General features: G+C 47.3%; 1 protein-coding gene across 1 annotated transcript in view; it reads right to left on the reverse strand.

Moving 5' to 3' along the window:
- The window catches only part of bptf (bromodomain PHD finger transcription factor), a 28,803-nt gene that overhangs the window by 7,650 nt on the left and 4,922 nt on the right, over positions 1 to 16,231 (reverse strand). Inside the window, exons 4-23 of the mRNA XM_069675790.1 lie at positions 13,206 to 13,382; positions 12,782 to 12,961; positions 10,499 to 10,690; positions 10,329 to 10,405; positions 9,758 to 10,110; positions 9,526 to 9,657; positions 9,223 to 9,352; positions 6,812 to 6,947; positions 6,447 to 6,728; positions 4,923 to 6,360; positions 4,545 to 4,669; positions 3,664 to 3,792; positions 3,428 to 3,578; positions 3,188 to 3,308; positions 2,693 to 2,936; positions 2,073 to 2,225; positions 1,617 to 1,753; positions 1,429 to 1,534; positions 1,137 to 1,345; positions 65 to 1,031 (exon numbers count right to left, since the gene is read on the reverse strand). Of these exons, the coding sequence (XP_069531891.1) occupies positions 65 to 1,031; positions 1,137 to 1,345; positions 1,429 to 1,534; positions 1,617 to 1,753; positions 2,073 to 2,225; positions 2,693 to 2,936; positions 3,188 to 3,308; positions 3,428 to 3,578; positions 3,664 to 3,792; positions 4,545 to 4,669; positions 4,923 to 6,360; positions 6,447 to 6,728; positions 6,812 to 6,947; positions 9,223 to 9,352; positions 9,526 to 9,657; positions 9,758 to 10,110; positions 10,329 to 10,405; positions 10,499 to 10,690; positions 12,782 to 12,961; positions 13,206 to 13,382 (5,439 nt within the window). The remainder of the gene's footprint in view (positions 1 to 64; positions 1,032 to 1,136; positions 1,346 to 1,428; positions 1,535 to 1,616; positions 1,754 to 2,072; positions 2,226 to 2,692; positions 2,937 to 3,187; positions 3,309 to 3,427; positions 3,579 to 3,663; positions 3,793 to 4,544; positions 4,670 to 4,922; positions 6,361 to 6,446; positions 6,729 to 6,811; positions 6,948 to 9,222; positions 9,353 to 9,525; positions 9,658 to 9,757; positions 10,111 to 10,328; positions 10,406 to 10,498; positions 10,691 to 12,781; positions 12,962 to 13,205; positions 13,383 to 16,231) is intronic.

Consider the following 16,231-nt stretch of genomic DNA (forward strand, 5'->3'; position numbering starts at 1 on the left):
ATTTAAGATATACAAAAATAAAAGTAAATACACCCTAGTGAGAGTATAGCGATGAGTTCTTTACCTGGCACTGAAGGTGTTGTCGAGGTGGCTGTGACCGGTGTAACCACAGCGTTGGCCACAGCAGCGTGAAGGGGAACGGGAGCTGTGGTCTGGATTTGGGTTAAAGCTCTGCCTGGGGACGGGATGGCGATTTGGGTGGACACCACAGCGATGACAGGAGCGGAGACGGGAGCGAGGGCAGGAGTGGGAACTTGAACGGGTGAGGGAAGAGAGGCGGACACAGGCATCGGGGCAGAGTAAGAGGGGCCTGAGACGGGCATCTGGACCGGGGCTGAGGTAAAGACCGGGGCGGGGCTGAAGGTCTGGAGCTGGTGAGGTGCAGCTTGTCTTGGGACAGGTAATGAAACTGCAGTTTGTGTGGGGAATGAGACTGAGGGAAGTGTGGAGACTTGGGTTTGCACCATGGCTGGGGCTGAGCTCGGGGAGAGAACAGGTCTTGAGACTTGGGGTTGTGAGGGAACGGACACCGGCGTGGATAAAACCTGTGTTGCAACGTGTGGATGGGAAGGAACCGGAGCAGACATCTGAGACTGTGCAGGGACTGAAACTTGTGTTTGCACTGAGAGCTGGGCTGCTGGAGCAAAAACAGGGACTGAGGATGTGGAAGGAGCCAGACTTGGCATTTGTGTGGGGACCGGCAGAGGGGCAGTCATTTGGGTCTGTGCGAGGGCTGAGGGAGTCGTCTGGACCTGTGCGGGGGCTCTGGTTTGAGCTGGTGTTGACATTTGGGTTTGAGGGGACTGAGCTACGGCGGGCTTTGTGGGAGTAGCAGGAGCCGAAGTTGAAGGTGACGAGGATGGAGGCATGGGAGTGAAGAGGAAGCGCTGGACCTGGCCGTTTGGCATGGCTGCCTGCATTAGCTGCTGACCAGGACCGGGGATGACTGTGACTCCCTGTGGGATGATCTGCAGCTGTCCCTGGGTCTGGCCCTGACCCTGGATCACCACCGTCAGACCCGGGTTTCCACCCTGCAAAGACATAGAGAAAGGAATCTTACTTTTAGTTTACAGTGATCTATATTTCAGGGAGAGATGACAAGACAAAGATAGAAGAAGAGGAAAATGTGCCCTCACCTGAGCCCCCTGTGTGAGCTGCATGAGCTGTGCCATAGTGAGTTTAACTTGGCCCTGCTGGGGTCTGGTGGCCTGGGGAGCAGCCACAGGTGACTGTCCAGCTGCTGCTGTAGGAGCGGTCGCTCTCTGAGCGGCAGGCGTAGAACCAGTCACAGCTGGAGATCCAGGCTGACCCGGGGCCATCGGGGTCACAGCCGGCTGAGGCGGGGCTGCAGGGGCAGAAGATGGAGTTAGACTTTACTTGTCAGACATGACTCGTCTGTGAATGGAAACGATCAGTCGGACAGATCACCTTGTTGAGCCGGACCTCTGACCATCGCTGAGCTCACGGAGGTAGATGGAGAAGCTGCCTGGCTCATCGTCGTGCCCGGCTGTGTTTGGCCTCCTGCTGTGACGGCCTGGAACAAAAAGCCAAAGGTAAAATCAATCATCGCGCAACATATTCACTCACTTCAGGTATAAAAACTGAGAAGGACATACCGGTTGCTGTGTAGTTGTGGCAGAGGAGGACGCTCTGAGGTTGATGTTGCCGGTTGTAGGATGTAGTGTGCTGTATGTCCTCAGGTTGGCGGGAGGCCCGGAGGGGAATATGCCCAGGACTTTCTGCTGAACTACACCTGTCGATAAGAACAATAAGGTAAAGAAAGAGGCAAATATGTGGAAGCAGATGCTTGGACGCATGCGGCGATGCAGCTCAACGATGAAGGGAGGCATGCTTAATGTGCGAGGATCTTTGGAATCTCTTATTTGTCTAAAAAAGTTTGGACAAAAAAAATGCAATGCAAGTTTTGTTTTTCCACAGAAGCTCGTCTAAATGATGTAAAAAAGAAAAGAAACATGGGTCGGATCATCCATGCTCAGCACCAACACTAATCCATCCATTCGTTTACATGTACGCCCGAAGCGGCGGAAATGGATGACGCGCGTGCGGCCTACCTCCTGGAGCGGCGGGCATGTTGAGCGTGACAATCTTGCTGTTAGCGGGCAGCGGGAGTTTGGCGGCGAGGACCTGGCCCGCCACAGTCACTGGGCTGCCAGCGATCTGGAAGGTTTGCTCTGAGGTGGCGATGCTGCTAGCCACGGTGGAGGCTGCAAAACACACCATGCCACCTGCAGTCACGCACACCCACAAGGGCCACGACTACAGCCTGCGTATGGCTGTGGTGTCCACTGGAAGGTTCGGGACGACTAAGGGGCTGATGGTTCGAAACACACAGGACACACAGGTCCCCCTCCTCTTTTAGGTTATAAAAGACTAGAACAGTAGTTGTAACGGGGCTTAAAGTGGACACCACGAGCCATATCAATTTGGCTATCCAGTCACATAACGTAGAAAATGGACATAAAAAATGGTTGTAGAAGGAAGAAAAGGATGTCTGACGTCTCACAAAGTGATCCAACAACATTTAAAAAAAAGGAAACATTTAAAATAAAATGGGAAAAGCAACAAAAACAGGATGAGGAGGCCGAAACTAATCTTTCTAACATGCACTGTACCTGAGAAACTAACTGAATAACAAAGACTATAAAACTCTCCTCCTCTCTGCCCGCCTTACCTGCGCTGTTGTTGTTCTGACCCTGCTTGACCCAGGAGGCGAACGACTGATGGAAGTTCTTGTCTTGCTGGAAGGAGACCGGAGAGCCCAGTTTGGAGGCCAGAACCATCTTGGTGCCGGGCGTGACCTGACCCGGCCTCTGGCCCGCGGACAGCGGGGTGCTGGGGGTGCTGGCCGAGGGGGCGCTGGTCGTCGTGGTGAAGCTGTTGGCAGGTGTGCCCGGCCTCGGCTGCTCCAGACGTTTCTAAAACAGAAAGGTTGAAACATTTTAGACATGATATTGATAAGATAACCTTTACTTTCAAAATCGACGTTACTTATGGCTTCACAAAGGCAGCAAAATTAAACAAAGAGGCCATAAAATCATCACATTTTAAATATGTATCAGTACAGTGGAGAATGACCTCAAAGAAAGCCCAGTCTATATTTTAAAGAGTCACATAAGATATGTTTGACCTTTAAAAACACTGATAACCGTGTGTGCAGTGTTCCCACCTGCTGCGCTGCCAGTCGGGCCTGTTTCAGCTGATTCTCCAGATGGGCCTTGACGTCCTCGGCCGTCTTCAGAGAGCTGCTCTTGGAGGGGTCGATACCCTGCGACTTGTCTCTCTCCAATCTGTTAAAGCAGGGAAAGACAGACATTTGCTTTATGTGTTTTGCTTTATCCCTAATGCTTAGCATGTGTTATTGAACCCTTTTGAAGCTCAAACGTGCTCTATAAGTAAAGTTTCTCACTTCTCTGAAAAGGCCCTGATCTCCCACAGCTCCAGGTCCTCCTCAGCCACCCACGTCTCCACAGCCACAGGCCCCGTCAGCTTGGCCGGCTCCTGCTTCTTGGGCCTCAAGGCACTTGAGCGCAGGCCTTTCCTCTGAGGAGTCGGGGTTTCTGCTCAGCGTAAAAGAGAAAAGAAATTAGTCATTTTTAGATTTATAGATCCTGCACCGTTTCTGAACACGTGTGTGGACGTTACCTTTGGGAGTGTCTCTGTTTCCGAGGGGACAGATGATCTTCCTGATGCAGTATTCGGAGCGGATGCCGTAAGGCCCCACGTCTCTACGTTTAATAATCTCTGTGGTGATGATGTCGGTGTCCGTAGTTTCTGTGGTGAAAATCAAAGACATGTTAGCACAATTACTTTAACTGGCATCTCCTTATAGACATGATGGTACAAGCACTCATTCATGCAACAACAGGAGAGGAGGAGACAGAAACAAAAGAAATGTTTGTAGTTATTCTATTTGATATTTTAAGTTTCCTGGAAAACTTTTTAAAATGTTGATGACTCATCCCTCACGCGGGGATGTTTACTAATTAAACTAGTAGTTTTCTTTCTCTTCACAGTGACTATAAATGATGCAGGTAACTGGAGTATTGTGCCTACACGCTAGCGAGCAGTTTAGCATCCAATGCTAACAAACCCTTTTGATTTTTCTGCCTCTCTCCCCGGCGTTCTTCCAAAGTTTAAATTCGCTCAAATGTTTCCCCCACATGATGAAAAGAGTTCATCGTCTGCCCACCCACTTTATCTATGAGCCACAGTATCAGTCAACAGTGTCTAAACAAAGCACAGACGAGAAAACACACAGATGCAGACGGAGGAGATGAGAAAGATCTGCTTCACGTGTGATTAAAAAAGGAGCACAAGTGATTGTTGATGTTAACGGAGGTCCCTTATGCACTTCAGCACTACTGCAAGCTCTGAACGATGATCAATATCTGCTGCAAGTCGGCCCTGGAGCTCTGTTGTTTATGGAAAGTAAGTGTGCTCTGCTAACCGTTTCACTGGAGCTTAAAGAAAAACGTCCGTAAGAAGGCTTCATCAAGGGAGAACGAGGTCGAGCATTCACTCACCTTTCCGAGTCGTCCCCACAGCAGCGGAGGGCTTCACAGCCATGTCGTCCCACCGCAGACAGGCCCACAGCAGCCTCAGCATCAGGCTGACCCCCGCCAGGGACCTCACAGTCTGGAGACGGTACCTGAAGGGGGCAAAAAAACATGAGCTACTTATCTCAAAGACTTTAAATTAATGTTGTTGTATTTTTCCTGGTAACATTATATCATGCCGAGTTAAAAATGTTAATGAAAATAGTCTTATTTTTGCTGTACAAGCACAACATGGAGAGACAACTAAACTCATCAGCAATGGGAAACAATGTTGACATTTTTAGCACCCTAAAGCGCTCTAAGTATTATTTGCAGGCATCTATAACAACGTGTAAATTGACCGACCTCCATGTGATCCCAAAGGTGGGCCGAGGTGACGGGTAGGGCCAGATATCCAGGGCGGGCTTGGCGTTGTAGTTGAAGATGGGCACCTCCCGGATGCCCGACCTCCTCGCCAGCCTCTTCAGGTCGTCGTTCGGCAGGATGAAGATGCTCTTCTTGCTGCTCTTGGTGACGAACTTGCGGTAGGACGGGAGCGCCGTCCCTGAACGCGCCTTCTTGGATTTGGAGAACTTGAGGAGGCTGACTCGGTCTCTGGTGGAATACTCTTTGCTGATCATGGAGCTGCTTGTTGTTGATCCGGACGTGCCCGTCTTGGTGTCGGCGGGCTTTGTCTTCTGAGGCACGGCCGCTCTGGAGGCGGGCTGGCTGCTGGTTGACGTGGCAACAGAGTAGACTGCGCTACCTGCTGCTTGAGACCTCCCATCAGGCTGCAGAGCACTTTGAGACTCTGCAGTGGGGTTGTTAGAGGTGATTGAAGCCTTCACACCATCGCTGCTGCTGTTACTGTCCGTGGTGTTACTGTTCAGGCAGGACGCAGGCGCTGTTTCACTCTTCACCGCTCCATCGTCTCCTTTCTCTGCCACGTGGTTCTCTAATTTCGGGACTTTCATGGGAGGCTGATGACAAACGTCGGACACATTATTCTCAGAGATGTTTCCGTTCATCAGAGCTTTCACCGGCTCTTTAACATCCCCGTGGACTTGATTTGCTGCGTTCGAGTTAGTATCTGCAGGGAGGCTAACCCCGACTCGCCCGTTCACCTGCACCGCGCTGCTCCTGCTTTGATCTAACTCCATGCTCTCTGTGTCGCTGCCTTGCTCTATTTCCTCGTACCCGCGCTTCTTTGCGTTCTCCCCCACTGCTGGTTTTTCTATGCTTTCGATTGCATCCGATATACTGCTGTTTTTGCTGTTGAGCTCGGCGCTTGCTGGGGTTCCTCCGTTCATTTCTTGGTGAGCTAAGGCCTCTCCTCTGTTCCCCTGCACTGCGTTAACCTCCGTCTGTTTGCTGTGGTTGGTGTCTGGTTTGACGTCTGCTTTTATCTCCGCCTGCTCAAAGTTTAGCTTTTTAACCACACTGTCGTTCACCTGAACGCTCTCCTCTTTCTCTTCTTTCACACACGGGGTCACAGCAGGCTGCTGTTTGCCTTCAGTCTTCACCCCAGACTTTGCAGCAGCCACCTTGGACAGCAGGGCGGCCTGTCTCATCCGCTCCAGCCGCTGCTTCTCCTCCAAAGTGAACTGTTTCACGCGGCGCTCCAGCAGCCCGTCCAGTCTGGAGGGCTTCACCTTCTTCTTGTAAGCCGTGCGCAGCTGGAAGCCCTCGCTGACATTCACCACATCGTAGTAGGGCTTTGATGCAGTCGTCTCCTCCTTCTTGGGTTGTTCTTCTCGTGCAGGCTGCGCAGGAGGCGAGGAAGCTTCTGGGTTTTCTGTTTTATCTACAACAAAGAGTCACAGAGGTCAGGAGATACGAGGAACATAAAGAGTAAAATAAGTCATACAAAGACGCAAGTCACACATTTACCTTTCTCCTCACTTAGAGTTTCTGTGCAGGGATCAACCACCATTTTTTCTTCTTCTCCTTTTTCTTCGACATATTTTTCCTGCTCCCGCTCCGCCGGTTCTCCTTCCTCTCCGGAGGTCGGAGGTTTGCTGTCCTCCTCTGGTGAAGAGCTCTGAGACAACGCGCCGATGGAAGCTTGCTCCTTCTCCTCGTCTGCGTTCTGAGTCGTCTCCTTCTCAGTTTCTTTCAAAGTTTCCTGCTTGTTTGTGCGAGCTGCGGCCTTTTCCTTTCTCAATTTAGCTGCTGCGAACAAAAAATATAATATGAGCAAAAGGTTCCATCAGCAGGAGAATACATGAGGGAAGTTATTCGTGTTTCGCACTTACCCTCGAGTTCTTTGCGGTAGTTGACGTTCGTGTTCCCTGGTAGCTTTGGAACGAAGCGCGGCACATGAGTCCTACTGACCCAGCTCCAGCCGCCGTAGCCCGTCACTCTGTACTCCTCCCCCTTCTGCTTCCACACCTGTGACAGAAGAAAACCTGTGTTTACATTCTTCCTGTATCGTGCTACTCTTGGGAGCTGAGTTTATGCAACAGCTCTGTGCATATGTTTACTAAACTACTGGATATATGATCGACTGCTCTCCTGCTTCTGGCAGTTATAGAAGCACAAATGCAAACATAACGAAATCTTTATTCCCTGCCTAAGATATATTTAGAGAAAGTGCACACACAGCGTGTTACTCATGCATGGGCAAACAAGTAGCTCACATATCTTTTGGGTATTTTAAAAGTCTATTTCTTCACTGTCGTATGCGGCCTGTGACTCACACAACACTCCGCTGTGTCTGCAGGTGCAGCCTCTGAAAGCAGACATGCTGTAGCACATCCACTCCATGAACAGTCTGTGTATTTGTAGCCTCAAGCAAGGGGAGGGACGCAGCTGATTACAGGAATTATGCAGTTAAAAGCCGCCTAATGTAACAAAACGCCTGCCTTAAGCATTCAGGCGACATTCTCTGTGACAGTAGCTGCATCTCGTGCATGTCAGCAGGCAGCTTCTGCATCAGGGTTCATTTGGGCTGCTATTTTAGATTCAGTCTACAGACGAAAATGCTTCTTAGTTTTAGTCATTTTTACCCTTTTTTATAGTTTTAGTCGATAAGTCGCATTTTAGTCAAAACGTTTTCCCTCTTCTTGTTTTTACCTGTTTGCTTCTGGTACAATTAGGACTTAAATTTTAGCAGATCATCCAAACAGTAAACAACCAATGAGGACACATCATCTAAAGATGACTTTTCATCATCTCTTCTCATTGAAACAGACTCACTGAAGCAGACGGCCGATGATCACTCCTTTCTATGCCAAATGACGCGCTAACGCCCCTTTTTCTGTGAGCGCGCACAGAGCCAGAAAGCCTGGGTTTACCTAGGGCCAATCCCAATCTCCACACTCACGGACTTTGAGGTGCGTTCCCCGGTAAGTGCGTGAGTGCTTAGTGCTGTCCCACTGTCAGATCACAGAGTGTGTGAGGGCTCTGATGCGGACTTTACAACGCCAAATTACGGACTCTCCATGAGTCCGCATATCTACAGACTTTCCTGAGGGACTTACCCAGAGTTCATAGGGAACTTGGTGACGTATACAAACGTGATTGTCCAGCCCCCGACTAAATGTAAACAAATGTTCGTACATTGAAGTAGTGTTCAATAAAGTTTGACCAAAAAATAATAAGAAATGTAAACAATGCGAGCGTGGACGGTGACGGGAACCGCAAATCAATTGATCTGTAAGTGACAACGATTAAATATTCGCAAATGATTAACATTAACGCCTTTCTGACTTTTGTTTGTTAAATAAAGCTCATCTTATCTTAAAATATGTAAACACTGTAAGATACGGATACGTGCTGCAGGTCGGCTTTTTTTCTTATTAGATTTAACAACCCGTCTGGTTTCCAGGCAACGTGCGATGCAATGATAGTGCGTCCCATTCCTCATTTTTATGCAGTTCTCAAACCCTCACGGTCTCACGCACTGCTCGCCTGACGCCATTAAAGTCTGTGAGTGTTCAGTGCTCAGGCTTTAGGGTGGAGATTGAGATTGGGCCAGAGAAGCTCACAACCACCTTCATGACACCCCCGAGCCCAGGCCGGGTTACTCAGTTACAGGGATGCATTTCTGGTATTCTGACAGACAGATTAGACGCACAGTGGGGGAAAAAAATATGCATTTTAAACGTCCGACAGCCGACCACTAACATTTTAGTCCCGTCTCGTTAATGAAAACAACACATACTCTACCAGTCAAAAGTGAATGGGTAAGTGTGTCCAAACTTCTGACTGCTAGTGTACGTGTCGTCAGAGTTTTTATTATCCGCAATCTATTTTTAGCTCGTCAGTGTCTCGTCTTCGTCATGACAAAAAGATCGCTGACGAACATTTATCGCCATTATTTCGTTTACGAGATGAACACTGTCCTGCATGCAAAGCAACATGGCCGCTCGTGCTCTGGTGAGGGGTTGAAGTTGTAATGTCAGAAGGATTTTTCCTGCTGACTGAACGTTTTGTATCGAGCAGCCAAAAGTTGTTAATTGGCAGCTCCTACAAATTGCACACGCACATATCTCACTTTCAGGTGTAATACAATCTATAATGCAGTCATACCTGTAACAATAACACTTCTATCATAAAGATAATTGTGTTAAACAACATCTGCTTTATATCAAATGAAGATTTTCTGACTGTTAAACCTCCTCTGGCCACAGGGGGAGCTGCATGACAGAGGAGACAAGTTTACCTGGTGCTTGATGGGGATGGTGTACTTCACCCATGTCGCCTGCAGCAGCGTCTCCTCGTCTTCCAGTTTCTTCTCTCGCTTCTTCACCTTCTCTTTATCCTCCCGCTCCATGGAGGTCATGCGAAGTAGCCTGGAGACAGGAAGCAGTACGTTTAGCCAAGATTTAACAGAATTGTTCGAGTCTGCTGTTTCCTCTGGCCGCTTTGACCCGGGTGATAGTAAAGTAGTGAAGTATAAAGTATCTTGAGTCCTGCTACGTCTTCCTGAAAGCACACTTCATGTTAAGGTTGGCTGCTCCTTTACCTTGTGTGTCCGAGAGAATCTTTCCACACAGGCAGCATGACCACCGGTTTGATGGCACACTCCAGTATGGCCAAGGCCAGAGCAAACTCCCGGGCCTTGCTGCACATCTGCACGGCTTTGTTCCAGTTGGTCCTAGAAAATCCAGGGACAAATGTTTTAACAGATAACACAGAACAGCTGCATACTTTTTACATGGCTTCTCTTCTGTAAATTTTGGAACACTAAGTCGTACCTGTGCGATGCCCAGTTAGGATGCATAAAAGGTCCGGGGACGTTGGTCTCCAGCTGCACGATGGTGAGCCGCAGCGTGGACACGGTCAGGCTCCGGGAGCCGTAAATGGAGCCGTTCCACTTGAACTCGGCCGCCGTGGTCAGGCTGAACTTGTGGGAGAGGTGGCGCCTCTTGTCGTGGTCCTCGCGGTGCTGGTGTTTGTTCAGCGCCAGGACGTTGGTGCTGTACTGGTTGTGGTAGACTCTGTATTTACCCTCCTGCCCCAGCTTGAAGAGGTTGTTCAAGTTCACGGCCAGGTCCCTTTTGAAGAAGCTGAGGCGCGGAGAGTCGCCATCGGAGCGCACAGGAGACGACTGAAACATGACAGGGAACATTACGATGAGATAATAGGTACAAAACAGGGGAATAACAACAGATTTTACCGAATAAAATTCTGTTTTGGAGGCGACGGACACAAAATATCTTTCTTTTTATTTTAAAATCATTTCTGACATAACATTTAAATAACTGAAGAATTAAACAGTGTTTTTTTTCATGAGTGAAGCGCAGAAAAAACCCACACAGGTCTCACCTCTTTGCTGCCTCTGGGTGTTTGGTTATTCGACGGTGCTCTTCCTCTCTCGCCCTTCACCCTTTCATTATACTCGTCTGTCATTCAGAAAGCACACGACACGCTCATGATTTAAATTTGAACACAGCTGAACTGCTTTTAAAAGTGAATTTACTCTCGCTCATGTTTACCTGTCCCGTCCTGGCTGGTGAAAGAGGAGCGAGAGGACGGCTCAGTCAGGTCCGGCTGCTCGGATTTCCAGACGCTCCCACATCCGGAAACCTGGCTGCTGCTCGCCGGCTGAGACGACGGATGCTGCGGCTGATCTGGGGTCTGTGTCTGCGACTTGTCTTCACTGCTGGATTCTGCTTTTGCATCGTCACCTGGAACAAACAAAAGGAAAGACTGAGTACAAAAGAAAAAGCAGATATTCGGAAGGAGAGAGGGAGACACGACGTTGCTTACGAGACACATGCTTCAAGCAAAGATGGCAGCTGCGTAAACAAAAACAGATAATGATATTTAACCTCTGCAAAAGGACATTCTCACTATAGCTCAGCCAGACCTTGCTGAGTGCACACCAGGTCTTTACACACATTTGCATACAAGCCACAAACTGTTCAAAAAGGAGTCTTAAGTCCAGCTCGACCCATCAGGGCCGCACAAATCCACAACAAGCTGTGCGCTGGCTTCAAAGCTAAATAAAGACACCAGCTCCGTCTTTGAGTCGTCAGGGGGGAAAGTCCTGCATATATATGCAGCTCTTTGTTGACGAGGTAGCAGGTGGGGCTTCCAGGCTGAGACTCTTTTGTCTGAGCGACAGGAGCCCACCCAAATGCCCACAAATTGGAATGAGAATAAGGAGCTGGTTGTGACAGACGTGGCGTGCTAGCTGCTGCCAGGGACGCCGACTAACGCCGAGCCAAAAGTGTGCTTTTTATGACCGTGTGACGACACGAAACACAGGACAGAAAATGAATGCAGTGGATACACACGGAGGAGCCTTCAGCGTCCAGAGCAGGTGCTGAACGCAGCGTTAGTTTCATGCTTAGAAAAGGTCAAGACAAAATGAAGAGAAGAAAACGGCTGCAACAATTAAACAAGGCGAGGAAAATATCTTCTTCTATTCTAATTAACTAATTAGGTGTTTACTGAAGATGCAGAAGCTCTGAAAGGGAAATTAAAGAGGATTAGTCTAATTATGCTCGCTCCAGTGTGGCATCAGTGCTGAGAGATACAGTGTCTGAGCTGAGATGCTCAAAGAAAGGGAAACTTGGTATCTATATCCTGATAAGAGCACTAACGCTCACTAAAACCTCTCTCTCAGTCCGCGCTATCCAATTAGAAATGTCGCTGATCTCAGCGAGAGAATATGTAACAACCTGCTGAGATAAGAAACACAGTTTCCTGTTTGAAGGCGTGAAAACACGGAGGGAGACCGTGAACGCTGCAGCAGCCAGCAGCCAACACAAACGGTCAGAACCAAAACACGCTGAGCATTTATACTGCGTTTATAACTAGCATAGCAACAGAAGATGCTACGACCTCAGGGGACGGAGGAGAAGGAGGAAGAGAAGGGGAAGGAGGAGGACAAGGAAAAGATGAAGGAGGAAAAGAAGAAGAGGAAAAAGAAGAGCGAGGAGAAGTAGAAGGGGGAGAAGAAGGAGAAGAGGAAGAAGAACGAGGAGAAGTAGGAGGAGGAGGAGAGGAAGGATAAAGAGAAGGAGGAGGAGGAAAAGGAGGAGATAAAGAAAGAGAAGGAGGAAAAGGAGGAGATAAAGAAAGAGAAGGAGGAGGAGGAGAAAAGGAGAACAAGACAAAGAAGCAGAAGGAGGATGAGGAGAAGAAGACGAAGCAGAAGAAGGAGGAAAAGAAGAAGAAGGACAAGGAAAAGATGGAGGAAAAGGAGACAAAGGAGAAGAAGAAGAAAAAAGAGTAGGAGGAAAAGGAGGAGATAAAGGAGAAGAAGAAGGACGAGGAAAAAACGAGCAGAGAAGGAGAAGGATAAAAAGAAGAAGAAGAAGAAGAACGAGGAGGAGAAGAGGAAGAAGAAGAATGAGGAAAAGAAGAAGAGGAAGAAGAAGAACGAGGAAGAGGAGAAGAAGAAGAAGTAGAATGAGAAGGAGATGAAGAAAAAATGGAAAAGAAGAAGGTGGAGAAGGAGATGAATAAGGATTAAACCTCCTCATGTCCAAAAAGACAGCCGTTTTATGTCAGCAAAAGTGACCTGAAAGCAAAGCAGCAAAAAACAAAAACCAACACAGGCTATAAAGTTAGAAACACACAGCACCAAAGTCAATCTGCCAAAGACGCCTCCTCCTCTGCTCCCGACAAAACAAGAGGGCAAAAACATGGAGGGGTGTTGTTAGGGGCAACCAGCAGAGCCAAGCAGACAGAGGAGGGTGGATGTGCAGCCCAGCAGCAGGGGATGAAGTGGGGGATGAGTTGAATGACTGGACTTGTTCTCCGAGTACCTGTCCTTTCCTGCCCCGCCAACAGAGGGGACCCCCCACTCTCCGGGGTCTGAGAGTTAGCAGGCTGCGTGTCCTTGTTAGCGTCAAGGCTCTCCGCTGTCGAGGAAGGTGTGTCCTGGGTGGCCGAGCCAGGGTTAGGATTGGACAGGCAGCTCTCTTGTGCAGCAGGAGGAGCCGTGGCTGCTGTGGTATGACATGCATCAACACCAGCGGAGTTGGAACATTGTTTAGTAAAAGTTAAGGTTCTGACACTGCTCCAGAAACATCATGGACACAGCCTTAACAAGAGTTACAAGAGCAGCACTTCACTTTGCACATGTGGGAAAAATACGGCTGCTGTTTGGGAGTTTATTTGGGATAATTAGCACGTAACATTAGAGTCATTAGAGTTACACAGCAAAAAGGTTCATGAGTTGTCTTTTACCTTGTGAATTAGCGTCATCCTTTGTCTCAGTGTCTTTGAGCTCTCTGTTTTCCAGCCCTGCAGCAGCGTCCTCCGCCGGCTGAGCAGAGCCCGTTTCTGCTTCCTGCTTTGTCTCCTCCGCTCGCCTCTTTGCTTCCTGATCCTCCCGCCTGACCTTCATACGCTCCGTGACCACTTCTACAAAGGAAAGGAAACACATTTCAAAATAAAAACTGTGAAGACTAAGACTTGGGCAACAGCCTTTTAGAAGATTGTAGTAATGAGACCAATGTAAACTTCATTTAGCAGAACATCTGTGAGTTAATAACAGAAGCACGGATCAAGACGGGAGGGAACAAAGTCAGTAAGTGCCAACAAACAGCTTCAAGTGCGATTTATCACTCATCAGTTATCAGTGCTTCAACAAATGAAACCTGTGGGGCGCTGTTTAGCTCAGTCGGTAGAGCAGGCGCCGCATGTACAGAGGCTACAGTCCTCATCGCACTGATCGCAGGCTCGACTCCCGGTCTGTAGATCATTTGGTGCACGTCATCCCCCACTCTCTACTCCCCACATTTCCTGTCTCTCTTCAGCTGTCCTATAAATAAAGCCAAAGGCCAATAAAAAATTGCAACTGAGTTGATTTCACTTTTGATTCTTTCTTTTTACTTGGCATTTATTAACCACAGAGTTCTCACACTTTGTCAACAAATGAAGCCCGACCACTTCTAAGCCCCTCCAAACCAGTTAAAAGATCTAAACCAATTAAAACACTATTATCTCTCAGTTTTCACTGCGGTTTCCGATTACAGCACAGGAAACATATTATAATTACTCTGTAAAGCAACCAAACAATAAGTTTTAGGATTAGTAGAAAATAGTTAATTCAAGTAAAGTAAATTTAAATAAAATAAAAAAAATGTATAGAGCGCATTTAAGTTATTGTTAAAATGATATGTGCTGCAGATAGTGCTGAGAGGCAGCTAAGCCGATATATTTATCAGGTTCAAATGAAAGTCGAGCTGAAACAGCATTTCGAGAGTATCCAGCTTCCGTATCGTGACGTATTTCCGAGTGAAACAGGACGTGCAGGCGGGACATATCATTAGAGGGATTTGATTTGATCGTTGAGAAGTGGGCGTCGACAGACGTTCTCCACAGCGCAGTAGCTAGCTAACTGACCGAGCGTTCTTGGTGCTCTGCGGCTAAAAGTTGGAGATTGATTGGTTGAAATTGTTTGGTGCTAACTTACGTAAGCACACAGGATTTTTTTTTTTACAGGAAGAAAAAATGATCGGATTTTGATATAAGAATACGAAGAAATGGATTTTCTGTATTTGTTTTTGCCTATATTGTCACATAGATGCACAATATAACCGGGGATGTGATCTAAAAGGATTAAAATGACATTTTTCATTTCACCTCGACTTTAAACATTTTAAAAGTAGTTAAACACGTCTAATTTAATTTCCTTGTTTCGTCCGACCATCAGCTCAAAACCCAAAAGATGTTTCATTTACTGTCGGGTGTGATTAACGTTTTAATAAACTGAGCCGCTAATGTTTTTGTCGAATGATTAATTGTTTCAGCATTTATAAAGATTATCTGAAAGAAACATTTTAACACAGCGGGAGATAAATCCTCAGACAAAATGTTGCTTTTTAAAGGTCCCCTTTTGACCTCCTGATAAGTTACTGTTATATAAAGATACATAATAACAAAGAACAAAGCATGAAGTTGATCTTAGATGCTAGAATACTTAAAGTCATTAACTTAAGTCAGCTATTCCCATAAACACAGACCAAAGACGGGGCAGAGTTTAGTCCTCATAAGGCCCAAATCTCCAGAGAACCATGTTTCATAACTACAGTTTTCACAGGTACCAGAAGCAGCCGTGTCAAAACATCTCCAGAGGAAGAAAAGGAAGGTGCACACGAAACTGTGCTGCAGCAGCTTTAAACAGATGAATTACACCAGCAACACCCATAAATCATCGATGATGGAGGGAAAAAAACGCTTCAGTGGCTTCACAAAAAAACTGCTTTTTGCTCCATTCTGGGCAACAGAAGAAGAGTTTCTGACGGACTACCAGAGGCATATCTCCAATACAACATGCCCTTTAAGTCTCTCTGAGAAGTGACACACACAGGAAAAGTCTTACATACAGCTGCCAGTCAAACAGAAACTGCTGGCGTTACATTCAAAAGTCTTGTAACCGCGCCGTCCTCTTAAGAGGAAGGTGGAGGGGGAAACAGTTGCTTGTTGTCTAACGGAGCTTGAAGCAGGAAGAAAAGGCAGCATTTACATTCATGTGTCAACTGCCGGAGCGCTGCACCTGACGGGAGGAACTATATTTTATCTCAAGCTCCGACAGGCCTAAATGTAACCCTGCAACACACACACACACACACACACACACACACACACACCCTGCTCGTAAGTATAAGAAGAAGGTTACAGTAGAGCAAGGTTTAAACTAAGGCTGGGTAATAAAACAGATCTTGATAGGGGATTGCAATAAAACATACGTTGATAATGACGATAAACTTTGGACATTTTCATTTGATGTGGACAGATTAACCGGCCTATTATGTAATAAAAGAGGGTCAGAGAGACGCTGGTTTTTAATCTCAAACTGCTTTACTTTACTGGTTTTAACTACGAGGTACGCTTGTCTTGTTTTAAAAATCTTGTGCAGATAAACTCTGGATAAGTTCTGACCGAAAAACAAGCTTATCTTAGAGACAAGTGAAAGTACTAATCTCGATTTTCATCTGAATAAATGTCCACTAAGTCTCCATCTATCACCGAACAAGGCAACACATGGTGATTGAGCCAATGGCCCACTGATGAAAGCCTTTGCATTTGCAGTATTACAGACTGGGTGTCAAAAGATCACAAGCGGCGCCCAGTTAGTGACGCGTTTTCCATCACCCAGCAGTGGTTGGTCTGCCAGAGAGGGTAGGCGGAGCTAAGCGGCTGCTTTTCCGCTCTCTGCAAGTGTTGCGAGTAAACAGTAATCTACTATGGCTGAACAAACAAAGAAA

The sequence above is a fragment of the Semicossyphus pulcher genome, unplaced genomic scaffold, assembly GCF_022749685.1.
Source record: "Semicossyphus pulcher isolate SPU_LCO1_2020_fin unplaced genomic scaffold, fSemPul1.0.p SCAF_25, whole genome shotgun sequence".
NCBI lineage: Eukaryota > Metazoa > Chordata > Actinopteri > Labriformes > Labridae > Semicossyphus > Semicossyphus pulcher.